General features: G+C 44.9%; 1 protein-coding gene across 9 annotated transcripts in view; it reads left to right on the forward strand.

Moving 5' to 3' along the window:
• The window catches only part of DOCK10 (dedicator of cytokinesis 10), a 216482-nt gene extending 200882 nt beyond the window's left edge, over positions 1–15600 (forward strand). For all 9 annotated transcript variants that reach the window (XM_021394712.1, XM_021394708.1, XM_021394709.1 and 6 more), the window contains 9 exons: positions 244–350; positions 784–906; positions 1850–1963; positions 7558–7704; positions 8166–8376; positions 10565–10755; positions 11412–11512; positions 11827–11965; positions 14934–15600. In XM_021394712.1, coding sequence (XP_021250387.1) covers positions 244–350; positions 784–906; positions 1850–1963; positions 7558–7704; positions 8166–8376; positions 10565–10755; positions 11412–11512; positions 11827–11965; positions 14934–15053 — 1253 coding nt within the window. In that variant the 3' untranslated portion in view covers positions 15054–15600. The remainder of the gene's footprint in view (positions 1–243; positions 351–783; positions 907–1849; positions 1964–7557; positions 7705–8165; positions 8377–10564; positions 10756–11411; positions 11513–11826; positions 11966–14933) is intronic.

Raw genomic sequence — 24217 nt, forward strand, 5'->3', positions numbered from 1 at the left:
GCATCAGAAAAATGTTGCAGTTACCCTTTGCCTGTGCAAATGGATTTATTTCATAGAGGAAATGTATAATAGTCTCATAAACTCAGTCGGTTCCATTTGTGCTTCTCATCACTTGAGCTGTGGGAAAGAAAAAGTAACAAACCTTGTCAATGAAATCAGCTTTGTTTTAATGGCATCCACTAACTTTTTCAAATGTGTGGTGGTTCAGTCATTAATTGATGTTGTTTTGACTTGCACTTCAAGGCTTATTTTCCATGGGATGGCCTGCTTTCCTGAGCATTACCCCCAACATTAAAGAAGAAGGTGCTATGAAGGAGGACTCTGGGATGCAAGATACTCCCTATAATGAGGTCAGTAGCATTAACCTTTATAGTCTTGTTTTATACTTACAGTCAGCTGTATTTTTAATGGGTGCCTATGCAACAAATTACAGTGAGACCGCACTTCACCCAACATTAAAAGGCACACTGCTTTTGAGTGAAATGTCATAGCTGCAATAGGTGTATTTTTAGCTGAGCAGAACATTAAATACCAGAGTTGGAGTCCACAATGCCATCCTCTTCTTCTGAATGAGATGTCAAGTATTACCACGTTACTGCGATTTCAATTTGCTGTCTAAAGAAGTGCTACGTCACCAATACCTGACTAAACACTGTGTGATTGGGCTAAATTTAGTATAGAAGGTGCAGAATGAAAATTAAACAGTAGGTAGGTACTTCTCCTATGTACTTATTAATGAAGTGCTGTCAGCTATTGACTTATGTGGTATTTGTGGAATTGCAGAACATCCTGGTGGAGCAGCTGGAGTTGTGTGTTGAATACTTGTGGAAATCTGAGAGATATGAGCTTATTGCTGAGGTTAACAAGCCCATCATTGCTGTTTTTGAGAAGCAGAGGGACTTTAAAGTAAGTTCTTTTTTTCTTGTGGAAATCAGTATAAGCCAGCTTTTTGTTCTTCCTGTCTGTAATTTCTCCTTTTAGTGTTTCATGCTATGTGTAAATAAAAAACTTTGGTTTCTTTTCAGCATCAATGCAACCGTAAATGAACAAAAGTTTTTCAAACAAATGAACCTCTAAAGGTCATCCAAACCTCAGCAACAGCCTGCTAGCCATATTTCATTGAGAGTCTTTTTGTTATGTCCATCGTTACATGTCCATGTGGAGAAATCTATCTCAGTTAATGTGAATGTTTTAAATGTGTTTTTAAACCAAGATAACATTTTCATTGTATTTGAGTTTAGGAACAGCTGATAAAGTGTGCAGTCGCTTCATGACTCCAGGGTTTCATCATTTCTTGTTTACTTGTCAAATTCAAAACATAATGAATGACCTGATGATGGTGATGTCATTTACAAATTTTCTGGTTTAAAGTTAGTAAAAAGGAAATGGAGTAGGTATAAGGTGTATGCTGAAGAAGCAAGTCCTCAGATTTAAACTTAGTTGAACTCTTGGCTCTCTACACAACACAGCCATTTTTGGTGGGAGCTGTGGGCAGCGTATCTGTGCATGGAAGCTGGCTGGGGTTGTTGGCACCATGCCCCCCCTGCACACAGGACACCCGCTTCCTCTGACCACTTGGACGGTTCCTATCACTGCTTATTCGTAAGAGGCAGTGTGACCCTGTACACAAAGACACTGTCTGCTATAAAACTGTGTGCTCAGAAGATGTCAAAAGCCTTGAAATAAATCTTTAGTGACAAGGTTAAACTATTCCCTTGACATGTATAGCCATCTTTGCAAAGGTTTGGGTATCTAGTTAAGGCAAGCCATGCTTGTGCAGAGCCCCAGTGTCATTTCCCAAAGGACTTGGTCCTCCTCACCTTCCCTCTTGCTCTGTCTCTTCATGCAGAGGCTGTCTGATCTGTACTATGACATCCACCGCTCATACCTGAAGGTTGCAGAGGTAGTGAACTCTGAGAAGCGTCTGTTTGGGCGATACTACCGTGTTGCATTTTATGGGCAGGTAAGCTGACTTGCCTTCTTTTGTCTTGACAGATTCTTGGATTTCAGCCAGTACCTTCTAATTGTGCTGTATTTCAGGGAAGCTAAAACAGGGAAACAGTCAACAGTGAATCATGGAGTAGAAAGTGCATCATGGGTCAAACTCTAAGGAGGCTTTTACTCAGAGAAGAGAGCACTCAGTTGCCTCTGTGTAACCTGCTGCTTTGGATTTAGTGGTGCAGTGGAGAACAGACATTTGCACCAGATTTAGTTCTTGACTTTGACAAGCAAAACTGAGACTGAAGCTGGGCTATTTTTTTGGAATAAAACTGAAATGAAACTGAATAAAACATCTTTCTTATATGGCCTTCTCTTCCCATAGAGCTTAAAGCAGAGCGGTATGCAGTAGATACTTTGTTCTATTTCTCCCTCTCTGGCTTCTGCTTTCAGGCCACCTCTGATTCTGTGCAATATACTATAGAGTAGTTTTATTCCCTTTGTTGTGCTTCAGCATCCTCAAAGCATTATTTTGTGCTTTCTTCCACTACAAACCAGTGTAGAAATCCAGCATGCTCTTTTAAGACCTGTATTTGACAAGCATACAAGCAATACTTTAAAATAAGGTGTGTAAACAACAGATTGATGTGAATCATTCTGTTTGCTAATTAGATTTTAATACAGAAATTTGCTCTTTTCTCCTTTTGATCTTATTCAAGGCTGTGGTAAGTCTAGTTCTTTTGCATGTTTTGTTTAATTCTCCTCTCACATCTTCCATCCTTCCCTGTACTGAACATTAACTTTCCCGCGCTCTCGATTCTTTGATTTATGGCAGATAAAATAACGTTGTTCCATTCATTGTTGCATCCTGCAAACTAATTTTTGTTTGTTCAGTTACCCGAACTACAAAGCTGTATCTGTCACCATGTTGTGTGTGCACTGTGGGGCTCAATGCTGTCACCCCATCTCAGTGACAGTTTCTTTCTCAGCTTCACTGGATGCAGGATTGGACCCCTTCTTTCTGTGCTGAAAAACTCAGTGTCACACTAATGCTGTTTGAATGGAAGACTGCTTTCGTGGCCTTCGCAGCAGCTCCAGGGTGGAAGGCTGTTGTCTGTGTTCAGTGTCAGGATTGGGCACTCTGGGCAGGGGGCAACCACAAGTCCCGTACTCTCTTGATAGGAGCAAGCGAATTTGGGATTCAGAGGGCAGTGGCGAGCCCTGCCTCTCCCTACAGATCAGCAAAGCTGAACTTGCCAAATGCAAGAAAGCCAGCCGCTGTACCTGAGGAAGAGTAGAGTTTAACTTATGCCCTTCCTCAAAATGGGGACAGTGGAGGAGGAAATAGGACTGTCTGCTTGCAGCTTCTTGCTGGGGCTGCCCCTGTGCTGTATCCCCCCAGCAGCCAAGCTCATGGAGTAAAGCTGCTTGTAAGTGGGTAGTTTAGCTGCAGCAGTTCTGCTCAGCTGAGTTAAAATCTCTGTTACAGTGCAATGGCTTTCAGCTGCCAGTGCCATGAGGGCAACTTCATTTAAACAGCTTTAGTGCTTGAAAGCATATGACTTTTTCATAGCTGTGTGTTGCTCAGTTTATTCCCTGGTGCACATGGATACTGAGCTCTAAATGCAAACAAGCACAGCTTCTTTATTTCCTTTTGCAGATGAGATTTTATGTGGCAGAAAGTGGGACTGCTCTGTACTGCTCCTTGCAGAGACATAGTGACTAAAGCGTATGGCACAGTGCAAATAATTAAAGGTAGATTATTCCCATCAACATTACTGGTGCCTCATTTACCAAGGATAATAGCACTTATTGTGCAGAACTGATTAAGGAAGGTGTACCAACACACAAAGCGCCACATGAGATGTAGGAATTACAGATAGGGATTGACTGCATAGAGGACGGAGAGAGAATCGTGCGCTCCCACATACTGCACATTTTTTCCCTGCAGAAGGTTTCCTTTCTGTGTTTCTGTCAGCCCCTTTGTCCCTTGTGCCATTTGCTTACATGCTGGCTGTACAGGTGGAAAGGTGTGGAGCCTTTTGTTTCTTCTATTGCCAGAAATGCTTGCAGGCCTCCGTGCCTGTCGTGTGTTCACCAGAGAGTTTTATTTGCCAGTTCAGAGAGCCAGATCTCAGGGCAGCTGCTGTTTTAGACTGCAAATTCTGTTAAGGACTTTGGTGACGGCATCTCATTGCACCACCAAGTGGCCACACTAGCTGTGGGCCAGAGCTTATGATTTTATTCACAGATGAATATTTTGAGAAGTCAAGACCTTTCTAGAATTTTATATATATATATATATATATATATATATATATATATATATATATATACACGAGAGCTGCTAAGTATGTTGAATAGCTGAAAATTCATGTTGTGCTTATAAGCAAAAACCATTCAAGTCATGATTTAGTGCAGTGAGCTAAGGGTAGAGCTGAGGTTTTGTTCTTCTGTCTGTGCAAGCAGCTCTGATAGTTAACAGGAGGGCAGACTTCTGAAGTGGTAAGATGGCTGCAGGTTTATGTCTGAAGATCACAGGATGATCTTTTCCAAATTTGCTAATAAAACAGCTCTAATAGCTTCTTAACGAAGAGTGCATGAGCCCACTTAGCACAGGAGGTGATGCTGGCACTGCCCACTTGATACAGGCAGGCAAGGGTCTTCTAAATACCAATTCTCAGCCTTTATTGACTATGGAAGTGCTGTTCCATGCAAGAACATCTGAATGAGGGCTAGGTCACCTCTGGTGCTAAGGCAATGAGTTGTTGAGGTGCTTCCCTCTCTCCTTGCAGTGGGAGTGTGCTTGCTGTAGTAAGGAGTTGGAGTGTTGGCCCACTGTAGCCCACATAAGCAGCAATTCCCACCAGCACGCGCTTGGCCTGTGTAAAGATCGTCTTAAAGCAGAAGGCCTCACCTCAGCGTGCCTGCTGTGGGAGCGGGGCGTGCTTTTCCAGCTGAGGGCAGGGAGGAAATGTGCTGTAAGCTTCAAGGGCTGCACCTGCGGGTGTACAGGGAGCAAGAAGAGGGACCTTCCAGCACTCCCACACCAACACCCAGAGTCGCAGCCCCACTCACAACACGGCAGAGTGTGGAGGAAATCCATCACCGTGAGGTTGTTCTCCCTTCACTTACATTCAGCTGCTCCATGTTAGTAATTTTCATTTGTAAAGCCGCATTGTTCTTGAAGGGCAAAAACAGTCATGTTTGTCTGGGGAAGTCAGCATGCAAGTAGTCTGGGGATACGCACTGATAGTGTGACCCTGACTGCTTAACATTTTAAAATCCTACATTGGAGGATATTTGGCTCCTAAAAGGAATTTAATCTCGCTTTCAATAGTACTAGACAGACGTGTAGCATATGGCAGACATGATATTTATAGCTCACAATTAACTTCTGTCCGCTGAAATACTGCAGGGGATATGTACTTAAATGCTATCTCCTGTACTAGAGATGAGACAGAATTTGTTAGCTGTTTCTTTTATTTTGGGGAGGTATTTGTTGCTTTTTAGCCTTTTTCTCCTTTTTTTCCTAAGCAACACCATTAGCACAGATATCGTCCTAGTGTGCCATGCAGCATCAGCGCGGAGACTTAGTCCTTGCATATAAATACTGTCCTGCAGCATGCGAACATACGCAGAACCAGCATCTGAGATAAGAGGATAAGCGATGTTCTAGCTTGCTGTGTGATTAATTTGGAAAACGGAGCTGCTTTTTGTTTTAGTTTTGGTGTTTGCTTTGTTGGTGTTAATAGTATTGAACGGTAACAGAAAGTGGATGTTTTCTGACAGAAGCAATCCTAGCAGTGTGATTGAGTACGGTTGCGTGAAACTAATGAGGCTTTCAGCTGTTTTCACATAAAGTAGTCTTTCTTCAGTGGAAACAAGATCAGAAACCAGGCTGTGATCCTGCAGATCTTTTCTCAGTGGCATCAATAGAAAGTGACAGTTCAGTAAATGTTGATAGGGTGTCAGCTTTTGAGCTCTAGATTTGGTCTCTAATTACCTATGTAGCTCTTCCCAATGCCTAAAGAGATTAATTGATTAATATTGTTAAAAATGGCACAGTGTTAGAAGGTCATGGTGAGACTAATTAAGATACTATCAGACAAGCTGCTGGTGCTGCTATTAGTCGTTTGTTTCAGTAATGCCTGCAGTGCTCTTGGCACTTGTCAGATGAGCACAGGTGGTTTCTTGTCCCTTGTCCTGACTGGAGGAGAAGCCACAGACATTTCTTAATCCCTGCTGAAACAAAGCTCAGATTTACAGCTGATTAATCATAAAACTATATTTTTGTAAAACTTGCCTAGTCTATCATTTTAGTGACCAAAGTTCGGAATATACTTCAGCATGAAAGGGCTGTTTTTTCACATGAGCGCCTGCCACAGAGATTTTGGAGATTTCTCCTGACTTTGTTCACTTGTGCTCCTCCATTTTTCAACAGACCACAATTTCCCAGTGTGTGTTGTAGAATTACCTGCCCAAGCTACATCATGTTATGTTTAAAGAGCCTTGGGTCTGGCATCGTTAATGCTGTCTGTCTTTTCTCCCTTATCCCTGCAGCTTCAGGTATTTTTGTCTGGGTCACTTTGCATTATGGTGAAAGGGGTACAGCTGCAGCATTTAACACTGCCAAATTTCATCAGCAGCGTATGAAATGTTAGAGGGGAGGGCTGGTGCTGCTCAGAGTGCTGGGATGAATCCAGTCCTTGTTGAGGGCTCAGCTGCTGCTTTCAGCTCAGCTGGGATTGCTGTTCCCTACTGTTTGATATACATGCTCATCGCGTAGCAGCTGTGTTTCACCTGTGTGTGATACAATGCCACCTTAATCTTTTGAGGCCAGTGCTTCTTCTGAAGTCTTTCTGGTTCTTGTTCGGCTCTTCAGTAGAGCCCTCCATTGAACCTCTGCCAAGTGCAGCTGGTACAGTAAGTAAATGGCCCTAACAAAATTGAGCTTTTTTGCAAAGGAGCACAGTCTGTGTAAATTCTTATTATTTTTCTTTTTTTTAAAATGTAAATCATTTGCTAATTGTATCTGGAAATGCTGCAATTCCCCACGGCCTTTCAAGATGCCACCAGAGTTCCTCTTCAGCTGCCCTGAGCAGACACGGGTCCGTTCACTTGGGCTCCCTGTGCCATGGCTCTGTCCATCACTGTGGTGTCGGGGCATCCCAGCCAGGCTGTGCGCCCAGCAGGCAGCCACCACGCATGTGATCTGATAGTGTACTGCTTCACGAGTAGGTAATTTAACCCATTACAAATGAAACCGTGTTAAAACTCCAGGTTTTATTTCCTTAGACTTTTTTTTTAACATACGCTCATCAGAATTCTAGAGAAAACACTGTCACTGTTGAAAACAACTAGATCTCTTTTGGGAATAAATGTGTGTGAGTTATTTCCTGGGTAACTTAGGAAATACCAAGCCAGTGTAAATGCAGACACGTAGGCATGTGTTTGCAAGGATGGAGAGAGGTGAGCTTTTAACTTAAATGCTGGAAATGGCATATTGGAGACTCTGGTGGGTATACAGACACAGCCCAGGTGCCTGGTGCGAGCACCTCCATTAGGCTTTGCCTTGCCTGTTGTGTTCACTGTATCCTCCCATTTCTTTCCAAACAGGGTTTTTTTGAAGAAGAGGAAGGAAAAGAGTATATCTATAAGGAACCCAAATTAACTGGCTTATCTGAGATCTCTCAGAGGCTGCTGAAACTGTACGCAGACAAGTTTGGAATAGATAACGTGAAGATCATCCAGGATTCCAACAAGGTATGAAAGACATGATTCCTGCACAAGGGGGAAAAGCAAGTTCATGTTTTGTGAGCAGTGTTTTGAACAAATGTGAACAGAGCGTGACCTAGTTTTGTAACTAAAGAAGCCCCTAACCTTGTAGTATGGCAAGCGCGGTATGGAAAAGCCATTGCTACAGCGCTGCTTCACTGCTGGTGGGAAGAGAGCATATGCCAGCACATGCATGCAGAGAGCATGCAGATGTTTGCTGTAATGGAGAAGCAGCTCTCATTCACTTCTGCCATTGCCTTTGATCAAAAATCCCACTGTTTTTAAGGGTCTCTCAGTTAAACATGTTTGTATTAATTTGTGGTTTGAATATTACTTTTGGAAGTCTAATTTTTGTTGATGTTACCATGATAGATAAAAGAAATATAGGGAATGTCTTTGTAGTTTGTCACACTTAACAAAATTCTGTTATGTTTGCTGCTGTTACATAGGTCAACCCCAAAGACCTGGACCCAAAATATGCCTATATTCAGGTCACATATGTCACACCTTTCTTTGAGGAGAAGGAAGCTGAAGATCGAAAGACCGACTTTGAAATGCATCACAATGTCAACCGGTTTGTGTTTGAAACGCCTTTCACACTCTCAGGAAAGAAGCACGGCGGCGTGGAAGAGCAGTGCAAGAGGCGCACCATCCTGACCAGTATGTCTGCTGCTGCTTGCCCCCTGCAGCCTGCCTTTGGCAGCTGAGCCCCACAGTGCATTTGTGTGCCAGCTTTTCTGCAGACAGCAGGCACAGCACGTTATGCAGAGTGATAAATTATCTCTTCCTTGTGTCCATTTGCAAAGTATGTTCTTTCTTAGAATCCTGCTGACCCTCTTAGGTGAAGTTATTTTAATTTGTGGAGTCGTCAGCTTTTTTATTTTTCCTTATTATCAACATCTTACAATGATGGGGTTTGGGAGGGCTTCTGCTGAAGGCAGCTTAGCGCTCAGAATTGTTGTTCTTTTAATAACAAACAGCAAATTAAAAGCGAGGTAGGGCCCTTGTTCTGCTAGGAAGAGTAAGTCTTAGATAAGAACTTTTCTCCACATGGTAGTAAGACAGATTACATAGTATTTTTAAAAAAATGAGAGGTAAGCTTTCAGGTCAGTGGTTACAGTCACTGATTTAAGGCAGGAATGTAGGGAGTACTGTGTGTCTGTTCTTACTGAGTCATGTTAAACAGAAGACATTCAGTTCCTTATCATGACTGCAATCTCTGTGAAACTACTACTGAAACCTGACCTGTCTGAATTTTGGCTGGGAGCATGAGAAACTGCCTGAGATAGAAGCATTGTTCTCCTGAGCAGCAGCGAGCAGGGAGGCTGATGTTCACAGCAAAGGCTCCTGAGTGACAAAGTCCTGTTCCCCACTAACTTCAGCGCGTGTGCTTCCCCAAAGGGCAAAGTGAAGAAAGGTGCTTACAGTACAGGCGTAGTTGCCTAAATGTTTTGTTCTGGCAAGTCAGAGAAGAGGTACCCATGTCTGGGGGCATCTTGTTACACATGCTTTGTTTATGAGAAGAAGAAAGGAAGAACTGTGTGTGGTTTTTTGAAGTGCTTGAGCAGCACTTGGTGTTTTGAGATCTGTATTGAAGCAGGCAGCTTCTCTGACTTGAAAGTGCAGCCATTGTGGTACGTCTGGCAAAAACAGAGTGGGCTGTTTGTCCAGCAAAATAATTTCCTTTGGCTGTTACATGGCGCCATCAGCTGCCAGCACTCTCAGCCTGGCTCCACCTTCAGCGTCAGTTAGGTGGGAATTTGATGACCTCCTGTTCTCCCCTGCTTTACCTCTGGCACCTGCCTTACCTCAGCACTTTTCTGTGAAGGAAACACTGTTTTCCTTTGGATAAAGTCAAATCATTTTGCTTCCTTCCTATGCAAACAGAAGTGCTTTTATTTTGAGAAGAAAACAAAGCTTATTGGTACAGCTGGAGGACTAATGGCAGTTTGTGCTTGGGCAAAGGTACTTGAAAGGCTGCTTGGCATTCCTGCTCCAGAGCCCTGCCCCTGCGTTGCACAGGGGATGAGTGTGGTCTGGCTTCAGTCTCTGCCATGCCTGGTTGTTACTTGACCTTCCAGCTCTGGAAGTCCTTGGTTTCCTGCTGTCCAAAGAGTGACAGCCACCCTGTTAGATGAAGCTCATTTAGTTCTTAGCTGCCTGGCACCATGTGCTCTCTGGAGGAGGGCCTATTTGGGGTCTGGGAGGTCTTCCGAAGTGTGTAGGATAATCAGGAGAAAGTTAAACAGCTCAGATCGAACAATACCCCATACTGTATCACTGCCAGGTTTCTTGAAATCCATGAAAATGGCTGTACTGAAAAGAAGAGGCTTTACCAATTAATGGTTCCTCTCCCATTGTAGTATTTAGGTTGAATACTAAGATTGACTCCTTACTTTTTTAACAACATTGCTTTAATAATGATCATCTATGGGTGTGTAATAATTATTCAGCTAAGCTAGAAGCTCCTGCCTCTGTCTTGAAACTTGTTCAATGGGATATTTGAGGTGTTTGGAGTTCATTACAGGTTTATCATTTGGTGCTTTAATTCAGAAGAAGGAATTAATACATTTTGAAATCTGAGTGGTAAGAGCTTTCTGCCATGTGGATCTGACAGAGCTCAGTAGCAAACAGAGGTGAATTCAAAAGGAAATGTTTTTCCAGTATCTGATCTGTCAAAAAGTCAGTTTAGACCTGCTGAACTCTATTGCTCACTTAGTGATTAGAACTCTGTGTAGACAGTGTTGAAGTTAATACAATCTAAACCTTTGACTGACTTGTTTTGCTTTCTTAAATACTGCATTGTTGTTGGCCAAGCCTCTCTAATGCATTTCTTGCTTTTGAGTAGCCAGCCACTTGTTTCCCTATGTGAAGAAGCGTATTCAAGTCATAAGCCAAACCAGCACGGAGCTGAATCCCATTGAAGTAGCAATTGATGAGATGTCCAAAAAGGTCTCGGAGCTTAATCAGCTTTGCACAATGGAAGAAGTGGATATGATCCGTCTACAGCTTAAACTCCAAGGAAGTGTCAGCGTCAAGGTAATGAAAATTAGACACGCACTTTTTTTTTTTTTCCACCTGAATTTTTATTCTGGTTCTTATCCTTCCAGACATGTTTTGTCTGTTTTGTATTTCTGGTCGTATCTTGTTTTCCAGTGCACTGCTCCAAAAGCATACGGCCGTAGAAAGCTTTCCATTGATGTTGATGAGTGTTGGATTTATGTGCAAACATAACTAATTCTGTCAAATCTTCTCTAAATAAATGTTAAGACCTTCCTAACGAGACCACCATGTATCACTTGAGAATAAAACTTGTCACGCTGCCAAATATGCAAGTAGTTTAAAGAGAGGGTTTTTCAGGATTAGTTTTGTCATTCCATTAGAAAAGTTGGTCCTGGTGAGACATGCATGTATTTCTGGTGCCCTCGTTGAAATTTCTTCAAATGCACAGCTTTCTAGATGGTTAACAAGCTGAGCACCTCCAAAGGCCAGCGGAGTTCTGCAGTTTGTGCGGGGCTGACTCCTTTTTTGTCAGTAAAACTCATCAGATTTCATCCAAGTGGCAAGAGGAGTGATTCTTATACTCTTCACGCCATCTTGGTTACCTGAGGCCAGTTCCCAGGCCTTTGGAGCACAAGAAAAATGGGCAGTAATCTACTTGTTTTGTGCACCTAAGCTGTATATTTCTCCCCCAGGTAAATGCTGGACCAATGGCCTATGCTCGGGCTTTTCTGGAAGAAACAAATGCAAAGAGATATCCTGATAACCAAGTTAAGCTTCTGAAGGAAATCTTCAGGTAAACATTAAGTTTAGGTTTGCCATCTTCTGCATAGTATGAGGAGTGACATGACATGAAGTTATTCTGAATTGAAGCACGCTGGTTTACATCTGCATTTGCCCTCTCTTACAAGTCATCCTCAAGAAAACATTTGCTGAAGTTTCGACCTATCCCTTTGGCAGTGTTCCTCTTGATCTGAGGATGATTTCTGAAATTAATTTCTAGAAAAGTATAATGTGCAAGGAGAGGAAGTGGTACAGTAGTGATACATATATATTTTTTTGATTACTACAATATTTGTATGGTTGTTGTTTGTGATTTTGTATTTGTAGGCAATTTGCAGAAGCATGTGGGCATGCTCTTGATGTCAACGAACGCCTTATTAAGGAGGACCAATTTGAATATCAGGGAGAAATGAAGTCTCACTATAGGGATATGCTCAATGAGCTCTCTGCAGTTATGAATGAACAGGTTAGTTTGCCTATTTTGATGATGTCTGGGGCCAAATGAAAGCAGCTCATTGTTTCTTCTAGTGACAAATGAAGCTGTGAAGCAGAATTCTAGAAGTAAGGTCTGGCAGTGCAACAGTCACTGAGAAAACATAGTTCCACTCTTTTTTTTAATTCAGCTGTATTATATATAGTGAATTTACTTGCCTGACAAAGATTTGTCTTCTGCCCATCTTGCTGGATATTGAAAACCTGAATGTTCATGGGACTGCAGACTGAGGTCTAAAGGCATGGAAAGAATATCAGTTAAACTACTGTTCTATGCCAGCCAGCTTTGTCCTACAGCTGTGACATATTTAATTAAAACAGTAAATTGCTTTTAAGACCTAACTTATAACTGGAGAAGATATCTTCAGTAGTTACTGTTTGTATTCAGCTTTCAGAGTAAGTGTGATCTTTTATTTTTTTCAAGTATACTGTCAAAATTATTTTAAAACTCCATTTCAGCTGTTAGCAACTTTAGAAAGATAAACATGCATGGTTGCATTATATGCAGTGCATTCCAAAATACTGCACTGAACTGAAATTCACTCTATTCCATTGCTGTATCTATACAGATACTTCTTATTATGTTTTATGTTTTAACGTAAACAATAATTGAGCTATTCTGCACGCTATGTGCAAATTAAAACATGCTTAATTGTACCTCTGTATGGTTGTGCGTAGGCCACCTTAGGTTGTGCCTGAGAAGTATTTATTCCCTCATAGCTGCACTGTATGTCTAGCTGCCCATAGCACAGATAGGTGCTGCTTGTGTGCAGTTACCTTGTTTAACTGTTGGTATCAATGATGGCATCTCCCCAAATGCCTGATTCCACCCCACTAGACCATGCCATGTTCTTCGTCTTCACATGTGAGGAGAATAATGGTTTACAAGATTTTTTGGCCCATTGCTGTTCTTACTGAGGAATGAAGCTGTCTTTTCCCAGGGCATAAACCTGCGTAATTGCTTTGAGAGTTTGGTGCATGCCAAGGGGTCCGGCTCAGTGGTTGCTGTTCTGTGAATTGTGCTCTCTTCCTGGTTAGATGGATAAAGATTTGTGAACCTCATGCCTTCCAGTAATTTTATCATGAATAATATTTATCACTGTTCTACTAAGGGTATCACTGGTTGCTCACCGCTCGTGCCCCTCCGGTGGAAGTTACTGTGGCCGCTCAATGTGCGGAGACGGTACTGCATGCCTTGTGTTCCCCGCAAAAATGGAAAATGAATGGTCAACTTAAATTAGTCATGAGCAGCCCATGAGTTTCAGCATGCATAAAATATTCAGTGAACTCTATTAAATATTCACACCTCTATTTATTATCTATATCAGTGAGCTCAGAGTTTTCCTCAAGCAAGTGAAGAGACAAAATAATACAGAATGATGACCTGTACATAATGCCTGTGTTGATCCAGCAGAAGTCAAAATCGACTTTTGCTTAACCAAAATCAGCAGACTTTGAAAGTCCATACTGAAAGCTAGTCTCCCACTTAATAAACGTGAGCACTAGGTTTTTCATGCAGTGTGACTTTTTGGGAACACTCCATTCCTTTTGCAAGGAACACATAAATTCCCTGCTCCTGAGCAGAGCATTGCCTCCAACAAATCGCCTACTGTAAATTGTAGCCGAAATACTTATTTTGCAGTTGGAATGCTTGAGTCTCTATTGTAACTGTGCTGTGCTCTTTACAAAGACAGTAAGCATTGCCATCTTTCCCGCTGTCATGATCAAGAGAGTTTTGCTTGCTCACCCACTGATAGTGACTCTTTCATCACCATATGTTTTTCTCTGTTTTGTTTTGTTTTGTTCTTCTTTTCTGACAGCTCTGTCATGGTCCTTGCTTATACAGCTTCTCTTCTTCCCTGTCTAACATTTCCCTCAATACTATAGCCAAAAGTGGTATGTTCATTTTTTCTTACATCTCTTGTTTTCTTTTAATGTTACGTACTTTCTCACTTGCTGATTTTTGTACCTGCTGTTCATCTAGTTCCATGTCTAACGACTCTCAAGCTCAGAGAGGTTTTAAAAAATAACAACTGGTGTGGTGTATTATTCCTAGCGTGTTGAGACACACGTTGTTAGGATCTTGGCCGTGAACTTGGGTTGGTCAGTGAAGCAGCTCAGTGGGAACCTCCTGATGCCTAGAAATGTGCTTGCCTGAGTAATAAACGTGGCATGGCTAAGCTGCGCCACGACCGGCTGCCTGGGGGCTGAGGGTTGATGGCACGGGCAGAGGTTTCTTTGCCACCGCTGATGGCTGCACTGTCAGTGGGATGTATATATTGAAGCAGGGAAAATAGCCACAACTAAATAGAGCATTTTTAGGGAAAAAAAAAAAGCAAGTCTTCCTTGCTAAAGACTGCAGCTAGGACAAGGTGGAGCAAGATTTGGCCACTGTTTCTCCCTAGGCATGCAGCTCAGCCCACAGCCTCAGCCTTTCCTCGCACCAGGAGGCTGGCTCATAGTTGTAGTCTACAGATAAAGTCTTGCAGCTGATGTGTGTGAGAAGGTCGGGGTGGATCCTGCATGCCCCGAGTGACTGCATGGGCTGAGCTGGGAGCAGTCTGTACAATGCTGAGGAGGTGCTAGTGAAGGTGTTTGCTGCTTTTGTAAGATGTAGCAACTTCTCAGCTGGGATTGCTTGAGAGTTAGTATAGAGAAACCCTGCTCAGGGAGCCCCATGAAGCACTGCTGGCAGAAGCCTGTGACTGCACCCCAGGCCCAATTTATCCCCTAGCTCAGGGGACCCCCTCCTTCTTGCTGCAGCCTCTGGTCACTTCTGGCCCCCCACAGGGATCCTTTCCCTCTGCCAGATCCTTAGCATCACTGTGTAATGACCCAAAAATGGGGAATCACTGGTTAGATAATAAGCACTACGAAATCCAAGATATCCAGATCTCTCACACTGTTGCATGTTTTTTTCTTCTTTTCTCTTTAATGACAAGATTGCATACAAGGAGGATTCAGCAAAACAGCAAGGAATGGAGCGCACGTATTCACGAGTCATCAATAGAGCCAGCTCGTCTGCGCCAGCAGCAGCCACCCCATCCAACCCTGATGCTTGATGGAGGCATGGGTGGGGAACACACAGCCATGGAAGGACCTGGGATGTTGTTTTGTTTTTATTTCCTTTTAGATTAATAGTACTGAAAAATAATTTGATCACGGACAATGCCAGGAAAAAAAAGACGTATGTGTTATGATTTTAATTTATTGGAAGTCTTCACAGTGATGTTTTTTTAAAACTGCAAGCTTGATTTTTATTTTTTGCCAGCCCCAATGTTTGCACATTCCTTGTCTTTTTTTGTTGCTGTCAGTTTTTGGTTTTGAGCAGTCTTTATTAAGTCAGGTTGATCATACAATTTCCATTGAACAGGTAGCTACACAGCAAACCCTAAGTTTGCTATAAATTATAATATATCTAATACTAAGTCCTAGTATACATATATTTTAAAGGTCAGAGTGGATGTTTTATAACATTTAAGTATATTGCAATTGTAAATAGAAGATGTGTAAAATATGTCATTTTTACAAAATTTAAAAAATATCTTTTTAGTTAATTATGGCTGTACTAAGAATATGGATAACATTTCAGTTACCATTATATTAAAATATTTGTGTATGTGTATAAAAACGTCTGTAAAATTTCCTCTTTGAGGACCTGCGCATTGCTTCATTCCCATATCATTATGATGCAGAGCAGTGGAGATCAGGATGCCTCTTGCATCCCATCTGTCCATTGTGTTGTGGTCTCTGGTAAGGGACCTTTATGACCACCTGCAGAATATGGCTTCAGGTTGTAGGCAAGGTCTTAAACTGAGGTCACCTTGAGAAATGGGTCATGGAATCCTGCTGCTTGATGCCAAGGAAAGCCCTGCTCTTCTTCCTTTGAAGTTTGCAGTCCCAAGTTTTGCCCATAGCCTGTTGGGAAACTACATGCCTCTTGCAAGATGGTTCTGCATTGTGCTGGGATGAAGAGAAGCTGGTCTGCCAGCTCTTCTGAGTTCCTTTTTACCTCAGCTCCCCCACTGTCCTTCATGTTCATTCCTCTGCCAGGGTGCTGCGCTATCTCTGGTAGGTGGAGAAGGAAATCCACGCCCCTGTGACTGACGCCTCACCAGCTCCATGTTGCCACAAATAGTCCCAGGTGACAAAGCAATACCTGTGGCTCTTGTGATTGCCCAGCCTCTTATGCCATGCAGTGTGTTCACGGGGATGGCACTGTGCAATCACACAGTGGAATGGGGAGTCTGGCAGCCTCCTCGTCCTGTCCTCAGAAAGCGCAGCTCTGCTCTTCAGACGCTGTGCTGTTTGAAATCAATTATCTACTCAAAGGAGTGATTTGAGCCCAGGTTTTAACTTGCTTTATGCTGTGTATGTATTAATTGGTGAAATTACCTGCTGGTTTATGTGGATGGGAGAATGCAGTCATCGGTGATGGCAGCAGGAGCCCCCAGCGTGGAGGAGGTGGGTCTCTGAGCACCACACCTTGAGCCCTTTTCTCAGTGGGTTTTGGATTTGTTTGGACTTGCTGGATTCATGCCAAGAACTCAGCTTGCATTTACTGTGGTTTGTATTCATGGTGGGTACCTCAGAAGCCATCAAGGTGATTTGGACACATTTCTAACTAACATTAACAAAAACTGAACAACTAAATCTGTTGGGCTTCTTTGGAACTAACACATATTGCAAAAGGATGGTTTGCCTTTGAGGGATGCTTCAAACAGACACTAGGCTGGGGAGATCCCTGGGTTGTTTTCTCAATTGAACTCAAAATGGGTTTCATTTTTCAGTCTAAGGGTTGTGGGGTTTGCTTTGTTTCGTTTTGAGCAGCCAGCTTTGAAGCTTTCTCAGGGGTTGAAAATCGAGCCCCTATTCTAGCTGTTACCTTATTACTGGTATCGGAGATGCTCAGGCTTGAATTTCGTTATTCCAGATGGCTCTTGCTCTCCTGCTGTGTTCGAGCACTTTCAACATAGTTGCACAAAAGCAATTAGCAGACATTAGCTTTGAACCTGGACTACAGCGGGGGAGAGATAAAACACTATTCATGAATTGTCCCAGCCTTCAGGGGAGAAGATGACAGAAACACGGAAGGGTGTGAGGCTGTAGAGTTGTTACAGAATGTGGCTTGTCACTTTGCTGCCACAAAATTCAGCTACCAGAACTACGGAGGATGGGTGTTACAGAGCTGAATCCCACATCCACCCCGATCTGTGGGCTTATAAAATTCTAAACTCTTTCTCCATTATGTAGACCCGTTCTGCATAAGAAGGCTCTTATGTGTGAGCTGAGAAGGTACAAAACGGAAGAGTCACAGGAGAGGAATTTTGCATTTTCAGAAATATGCCTGAATCTGAGAGTGATCCTTTGCTTCTGGAGCAAGAGGCGAGCAGGCTGACCCATGGTGGTAGGCTCCTCCCAAGGGCGTGGGGCTCTGCCTCTTGGGCAGGCCTGACACGCTGGAGAGCAGTAAATAGCTTCGTTTAAGGGAGAGAAAAAAAATCAATGTGCCTCATAGCTGTTTGCAGCAGAATTGTGAAGGACTGATAGTTTGCAGTGAGTAATCAAGACAGAAGCCAATCACTTGTAAATTAATTATGACTAGATAGACCCTTCCTGACATTGTTGTTCTTTTTGTGCCCTGCAATATGACTTTGATATTGCAGAAGTGCTGAAATATTCTGCTGCTTGATTTACAAATGCTATTTGTGTAGGAAATTGTTTTTCTGTGCACTTACAACTGAGGTGGCACACGTGGTATCCTGCTGTGCTTGCACTGACGTTGGAGGAGAATGTGTGGATTTGTAAGGCCGGGTGCTTCCTTGCACCTTGTACAAAGTAGCCTGAAAGCACAGACAGGTGCAGCCTTCTCCCAGGCTGCAGCACCAACACCTCTGAGGGATGATTTCTACAGAAGCGCTTCTCAGCACGGTGTCCTGAGCTCATCCTTGAATGCGGCCCTGAGAGAAGTCGGACTGGTGGCAGCAGAGCAGTGCTCCTGTGGCCAGTGGCTGCCTTGGGCCAGCACTGAGGTGAAGCACATTGCAAACAGTGGGGTGTCCAGTGCCAGAGGGTGACACAGAGCCGATGTGTCAGGAGGGAGCTTCCTGTGCTCAGTGGGGCTGGGAGTTGCGCTTGGTTTTGTACTGTGTGTCAGGTACTGAAGTCCTGTTTTTCTTTCTGCCATGCAAATGAATAATCTGTCTTTCACATTTCATAGCAAACTCGATGTATCCTTTTTTTTTTCCTAGGATGTGCTAATTAGCACTAAGGTCTTTCATACAATCTAACTTGTTTGAACAGGACGGCACTCTGATTTTCCAGGCCAGCTGTTCTTTTGCCATCTTAGCAGAACATCTCCCTCAAAAATCTCCTTTCCAGCTCTCCTGTGATGCCTTTGCATCATAAATTGCAACCTGAGTCATGAATAAATATCACAGTATGGTAAATACAGGGAAAATACCTGTAACTTAACTCCTGGACAGACCGAGGACTTCCTGGTGGCTCTGGAGGGAGGAGACTGGGGAGCTCTGCATCTCCCTGGTACACAGACACAGTGGCCTCCCCCACATTGCCTTCCAGTATGGCACACCCTAGGGAGGCCTTCCTCCTTCAAGAGTCAATTTTCTACTGTGTTTTGTGATAGAAACAAGGGCCGAGTGATCTTCCAGCGCCAGGCACAGCCACCAGGCATGCCAGCGCCCCAAGTCCCATCTGCCATTCGGTGTCTGGGTGGCACCAAGCCTGCAACTATTGGATATGGCACCTCGTGCAAGCGGCAAGCTGTTCTGAGCAGTGAAAATGTAGGATAAACATCTCCTCAAGCCAAGCACCTACAGGGATCTGAGACAGGGAACTCTCAGAGAGCAGCAACCCTAGGACACTTCAGGCTATGCCCATTTCTAGGCAGGCTGCTGAGCGCTGGCAGCAGGGGCTGCCAGGGCACTGGGGCACACCTTGGCCTGCTCCTGCTCTGTGGCAGCCCAAAATGGCTGCTCCAGCCTCAGGTGGGCTGCCCACGGCAGTGGTGGAGTCACCGGCCCTGGAGGTGCTCAAGAAAGGGGCAGATGTGGCACTGAGTGACATGGCCTGGAGCAGGCATGGGCTGATGGGTGGACTAGGTGATCTTACTGGTCTTTCCAGCATTAATAATTCTAGGACTATGAAAACAGCAATGCGGAGAAGTTCTGGAGTGTGAAAGAAATTGTAACTTAGTGGAAGCTCTCCCAACACCCCTAAAGGAGTTAAGTATTATACATATTTTATGTTTAATCACATCTTTATTGACACCCAACCGCAACCAAAGGCTTAAATTTCAATTAGAGGGAGGCGTGCTAAATGTTTAATAGGAATCATTCCTTACAGGGTAATTATATCTTAACGTTCACTGGAGAGACAGTATGCTGGCAACGTAACATCAGTCTGAACACGGATTTCTGTTTTTTGGATAATATCCAAGTGAGAAGCAGGGCAATGGCGTGCACTGCTGGGGAACTATGTGTGGCTCCGTGGCCCTGCTTGCAGTGTGATGGTGGCTGTGTGATGCCAGCTGAGCTGCGCCAGGCTCTGCGGGGCTGCACCGGGAACCAAGGCAAGTGAGATTCATGGGAGCTTTGGGCACGGTGCTTTGGGTCTCGGTGCAAAAACCAGTGTACCGCATGTGCTGAAATCAGGCAGTGGCTGCATCGCAGCTTGGTTTTGAACATTTTTTAAACTGGTGTCTGACAACTCAATATTACAACTATGACTGATAAGGGAGGATGAATCTTCAGGAGAGATGATCTAATGAGGGTAATTTAGAAGCATTTGGTATGTGTTTGAATGTATTTCCCAATTTCTAGCATGTGGTAAAATTGAAATTATCACAAAAAGAATGAGTTTTATGCCCTCATAACAAACAAATTAAAGCCATAAACTGAGCTTTGAAGCAAGGCAGTTAAAATTGAAGGGTGTGAATAATATTAAATGCAAGCAGAGATAAGGGATTTTGAGAACAGCATCCAAGCAATAGGGAAATGCAGGAAGGAGAAGGATGGAAAAGGAAGGGAAGAAAAGGAAGGAAGGAACAGAATGCGTTTCTCATTTAAGTGAATTGTGCTGAGATAAATAAAACTAATCCAAAAGACAACAAATAGGCAAGTCCATATAGATCTGTTACCATGGCCACGGGAGGACCATCAGCTGCACCTCCAGGCCTCCAGCAGCTGCTGGCACACTCCTGCTGGGCCCGCGCGCTCCTCCTGCCCGTGGTCTTGGCATGGCCAGGCACAGTCCAGGGGGAGGCTGAGTGATGGGTGTCCTCTGGGACAGGAGTTGTAGTCCCTATGGGACATACTTGGTTGCTACATATGTTGTATTGATTTTATTTTTTGAAAATTCTCTGTAATGCAAAATTTCCACAGGCGAACACCTCCGCCTGAATGCTACCATGCTGGCAGTAATGAAGCGCAAGTTTCCCTTTCATCCCATCAGTTTCCCATCAAGTTTATATATGATGCGTTTTCTGTTTGCACTTTGAGCTCGGCTCCCCAGCTGTTTTAGTTAGCAACAATCACTTGTTTTATCAGAGAACGGCTGTGACTGAGCAGATACCATGGGCATGAGTTATTTCCAAAGCAGGGAGAAATCTTGGGGAGGAAGCTGATCTGTGTGGATGGGGCATACTCCCTTTTACTAACAGGGCTTGTGGTGGTCTGTATTCCTAGCCTTGTGCCTCATCTTTAGGAGCTATATCTCATTACTGTACCATTACCATGGCGCTACTCATAGCATCTGTGACCCTGCAATACATTTTCAGGACGTGCAACTGCCTCATGGCATTTTCTGCAGTTCAAGGGTCACATAAGCTTTTTTCGGTGTGTGTATGCAGGTTGCATATGGAATCATATCTTATATTGAGATGGATATATGTAGCGTGGCATGCATTTTAAGTGATGTTTTTTGTTTGAGAATAGAAAATTAACAAATAATGACTCTTCCAGATTCTAGGATGGATTTCTACTTTGCGCTGCTCAGTAACCATGAGCCCATCTCCCATAAGTGACTGCTGCTTTACTTTGAAAGCCCTCCCATCCCTGTGTAGGTAGCTAAAGGCCCCATTCCTATTTATGAACATCTCTTGCTGCACATATTTTCATGCACCAGAGGCAGTTTTGTGCCCAGCAGCATATGTTGTGCTTGCAGGGAGCTGGCGCACAGCAGGTGAATTCCCACTGCTGTAAACCAGCCTGCGGCTGTTTAAAGGGAGAGAGACCTGGAGGCGTGCAAATGCCACGTGCAGGCACTGTAGTGCTCTCTGAAAGTTTGATGCGTTCGTATACAGCTGTGCTCAGCTGTCAGCCCTGTCCAAAAACACAGCTGAGGTTTCTGGGTGCGACTTGTGCATCTTGGTGTTTCCCATGTTCAGGTTAAGCCTGGTTTTCAGAGAGCATTGAGCATCCCCTGCTGGAAATGAGACCCTTTCCAAACCTCGAGTACTCGGAGTCAAAGCAGTGCATGTTACTGACCTTTCATTGCAACACTTGGCCATATCTGGCCAAAAGCCAGAAACCTGGAGCACAGCCAGCTCGCATGGGATCTCCTGTGTGCACGTGGTGTGCGTATTGGGGCTCAGGCAGCCGGGCAGACCGAGAATGGTGCTGGCAAAACACAAAGGATGTTCAGTGGACATTGGCAGGTTACATACCAGCCAAACAGACAAATCACTTATCTCTGTGCCGCATCTAGCTCAGAGAAGCTCCTTCTGCAGAGGTGAAGTTTCAGCCGGTTTGCTGCAGTCAGGCTGTGAAGGCACTGCTCTGCCCGAGAGGGCTCAGCAGCCCTTGAAATCAGTGCTCAGGAGGAAAACCGTCGTAAGCTTCCCCAAAATTCATGCAGTGTGCCAGGAGGGTGCAGAGCAAAAAGCTGAGCTCCTCCCGTTGTTCGTGTGTTTGCTGCTGCAATGCTAGTCAGTATGCAGCTCGTACAGCCTGCAGAGATAGAGCCAGCACACTGCACGGAAATCAGGGCACTGCATCCCCCTGCTGACCCAGCTGCACCCTTCTGCTCAGTTGTTTTTAGTGGAGAGATCTGGATGTGGCTGAAGGTGAATAAGCCTCCCACTGGTTCAATGTCTTGTGAAGCTTGCTGAAGGAGTTCAGATGTGAGAAGCTCTGTCCTTTATATGAAATGACTTCAAGGTGTTTCATATGTGCCTTGGACCATACTGAATTTCCAGCCATGAGCTTGCAGGTGTGGAGCTGTCTGGTCACAGGGAGCATGCTGACCATCACGTGGAGCTCCACCTGTTCTTCCAGCACCCCAAAATCCCAACTCATCCCCGCCAAAGCCTGTTGCTCCACGGGCAGCAGAGGCATCGGGAGCAGCAGGGTGAGGTTACAGGAGGAACACTGTTTCTTTGGAGGCTTTGGTGCAACACAAGCTCTGTGCCTGCTGTCAGTCAAAAGGAGATGAACTGTGGCACAGCAAAGACCGAGCCCTGCCTCGATGCTGCAGACACAGGGTGGCCTTCAGTCATCACCTAAGAGATGTGGGCTCCAGGAAGACTCTTCTGCCTTAGTCCCATGGAGTACCCCAGCCCTGCGGTGAGCGAAGGCACAGAGAAGGACTCCCTGCTGATGGAGCAGCACTGAGCAGTCAGTGATTTGTGCCAATGTGTACGGCTCGGCGCTGAAAAGTGACACTTGGGATGAATAAATCATGGGCCCTCTCTTAGCAACCTGATGGCTTCATCCAGTACTGCTGGTGGTGAAAGAGGGCCCAGGCTCTGCTTTAAGAGCAGGGAGAGCTCACTGCTGGCTGAGCCGCCAGTGGGAGGTCGGGAGGCCATGGAGGGGAACACGCAGCTCCTCCAGGTCATCCGCGAGCTGCGCTCCCAGATTGACAAGCTGGAGCGAGAGAACCAGGTGCTGAGAGAAGAGCTGCGCACCTGCGGGCTGAGTGCTGCTGTGGGAGGCGGCAGCGGGGAGATGGGCAGCTCGCCCTGCCCCATGGAAGGACCAGACGCATTGCCCATGGCCCCCACGGATCAGGCAGGTACCGTGACATCGGTGTGTGACTCCAGTTGGGCCGTTATGGATCTGCAAGGAGACAGAGGTGAGCCATGGCTGTCTGTCTAGCAGACATGACCATGTGCTCCAGCCTCCTTCACTGCCTGCATCCAGACCTGTGTCAGGGGTGTCTGTGACCTTCTGTGCGGTGCCTGCACCCCTGTGCTGGGCTCAGTGCAGTGCTTTGCTGTTCTTCAAGTGAAGAGTTCAGCTCAGAGATCAGTTTGTCGTTAGTTAAGCAGAATTTGACTTGCTGCCATGAGATTTCACTGGTATGGGCTATACCTCAGTGCCTTTTTGGCTGTTTCTGTCCTCTGAAAAGGACCAACAGCTGTAATCGTGCAGTGACCTTGCTTACTTCAGAAAAAGCTGAGGAAAATCTCCCAATAGTAACAAACTGGGGAGGGGGGGAGTTGCATACATCACACCAGAGATGCAGGTTCTTTTTGCAGATGCACAGTTAATTTTGACTGGGGGAGAGAGGGGGAAATAAACAGGAAGGATGTCTCTTCTCACTCTTATCAGAGTGGGGGAAAATGGAGTATTTCTTCATTTGTAGCTTAGTTGGCACTCCTGGAGGATTTACTGAAGCAGAAAGAATAAAAATGCCGTTTGGTGAGCAGCAGCTGTCCAGAAGTGGATGTGGTGGCTGCGGGGTCAGGCTGGTGGGTGCTGTCTGTGCTGTCTGTAGCACCCAGACCACCAGAAGCATTCAGTAATAGCTTCCTGGTGCTGACATGGCTGCCATCACAGTCTGTGCTCTCCAGCAACATTCCCAAGGCAAGGCTTTCCCGCTAGTTGGCTGCGTTTGCTCCCAGCTCTGCTCTTCTCTCTGCTCCTCAGACACCATCATGACAGTGCGGCGCTACTCCACCGCAGCCTCGGCACCCTCCAGGCCTCACCGGGCCGGCAAGCGGCCCCCGAGCAGCGGGCAGCTGGAGGTGTGGAGCAGGGCCGAGCCGCACGCCTGCCCCGCTGCACAGCACACCAGTGACGGGGGCAGAGGCCTTGGGAAGAGCCCAGCCAACTGCTTCTCCAGCAGCAGTTCCAGCAAAATGAGGCTGTTCCAGGAGCACGTCCGCAGGTGCAGGTAGGGGCAGTTTGCCTTCACACCTGGTTTCACCTGGCTGTGGTTCTTCTTTGGGTTTTGGTTCAGCAGCAGCGATACATTGCATTGT

The sequence above is a fragment of the Numida meleagris genome, chromosome 4 (genome assembly GCF_002078875.1).
Source record: "Numida meleagris isolate 19003 breed g44 Domestic line chromosome 4, NumMel1.0, whole genome shotgun sequence".
Lineage (NCBI taxonomy): Eukaryota > Metazoa > Chordata > Aves > Galliformes > Numididae > Numida > Numida meleagris.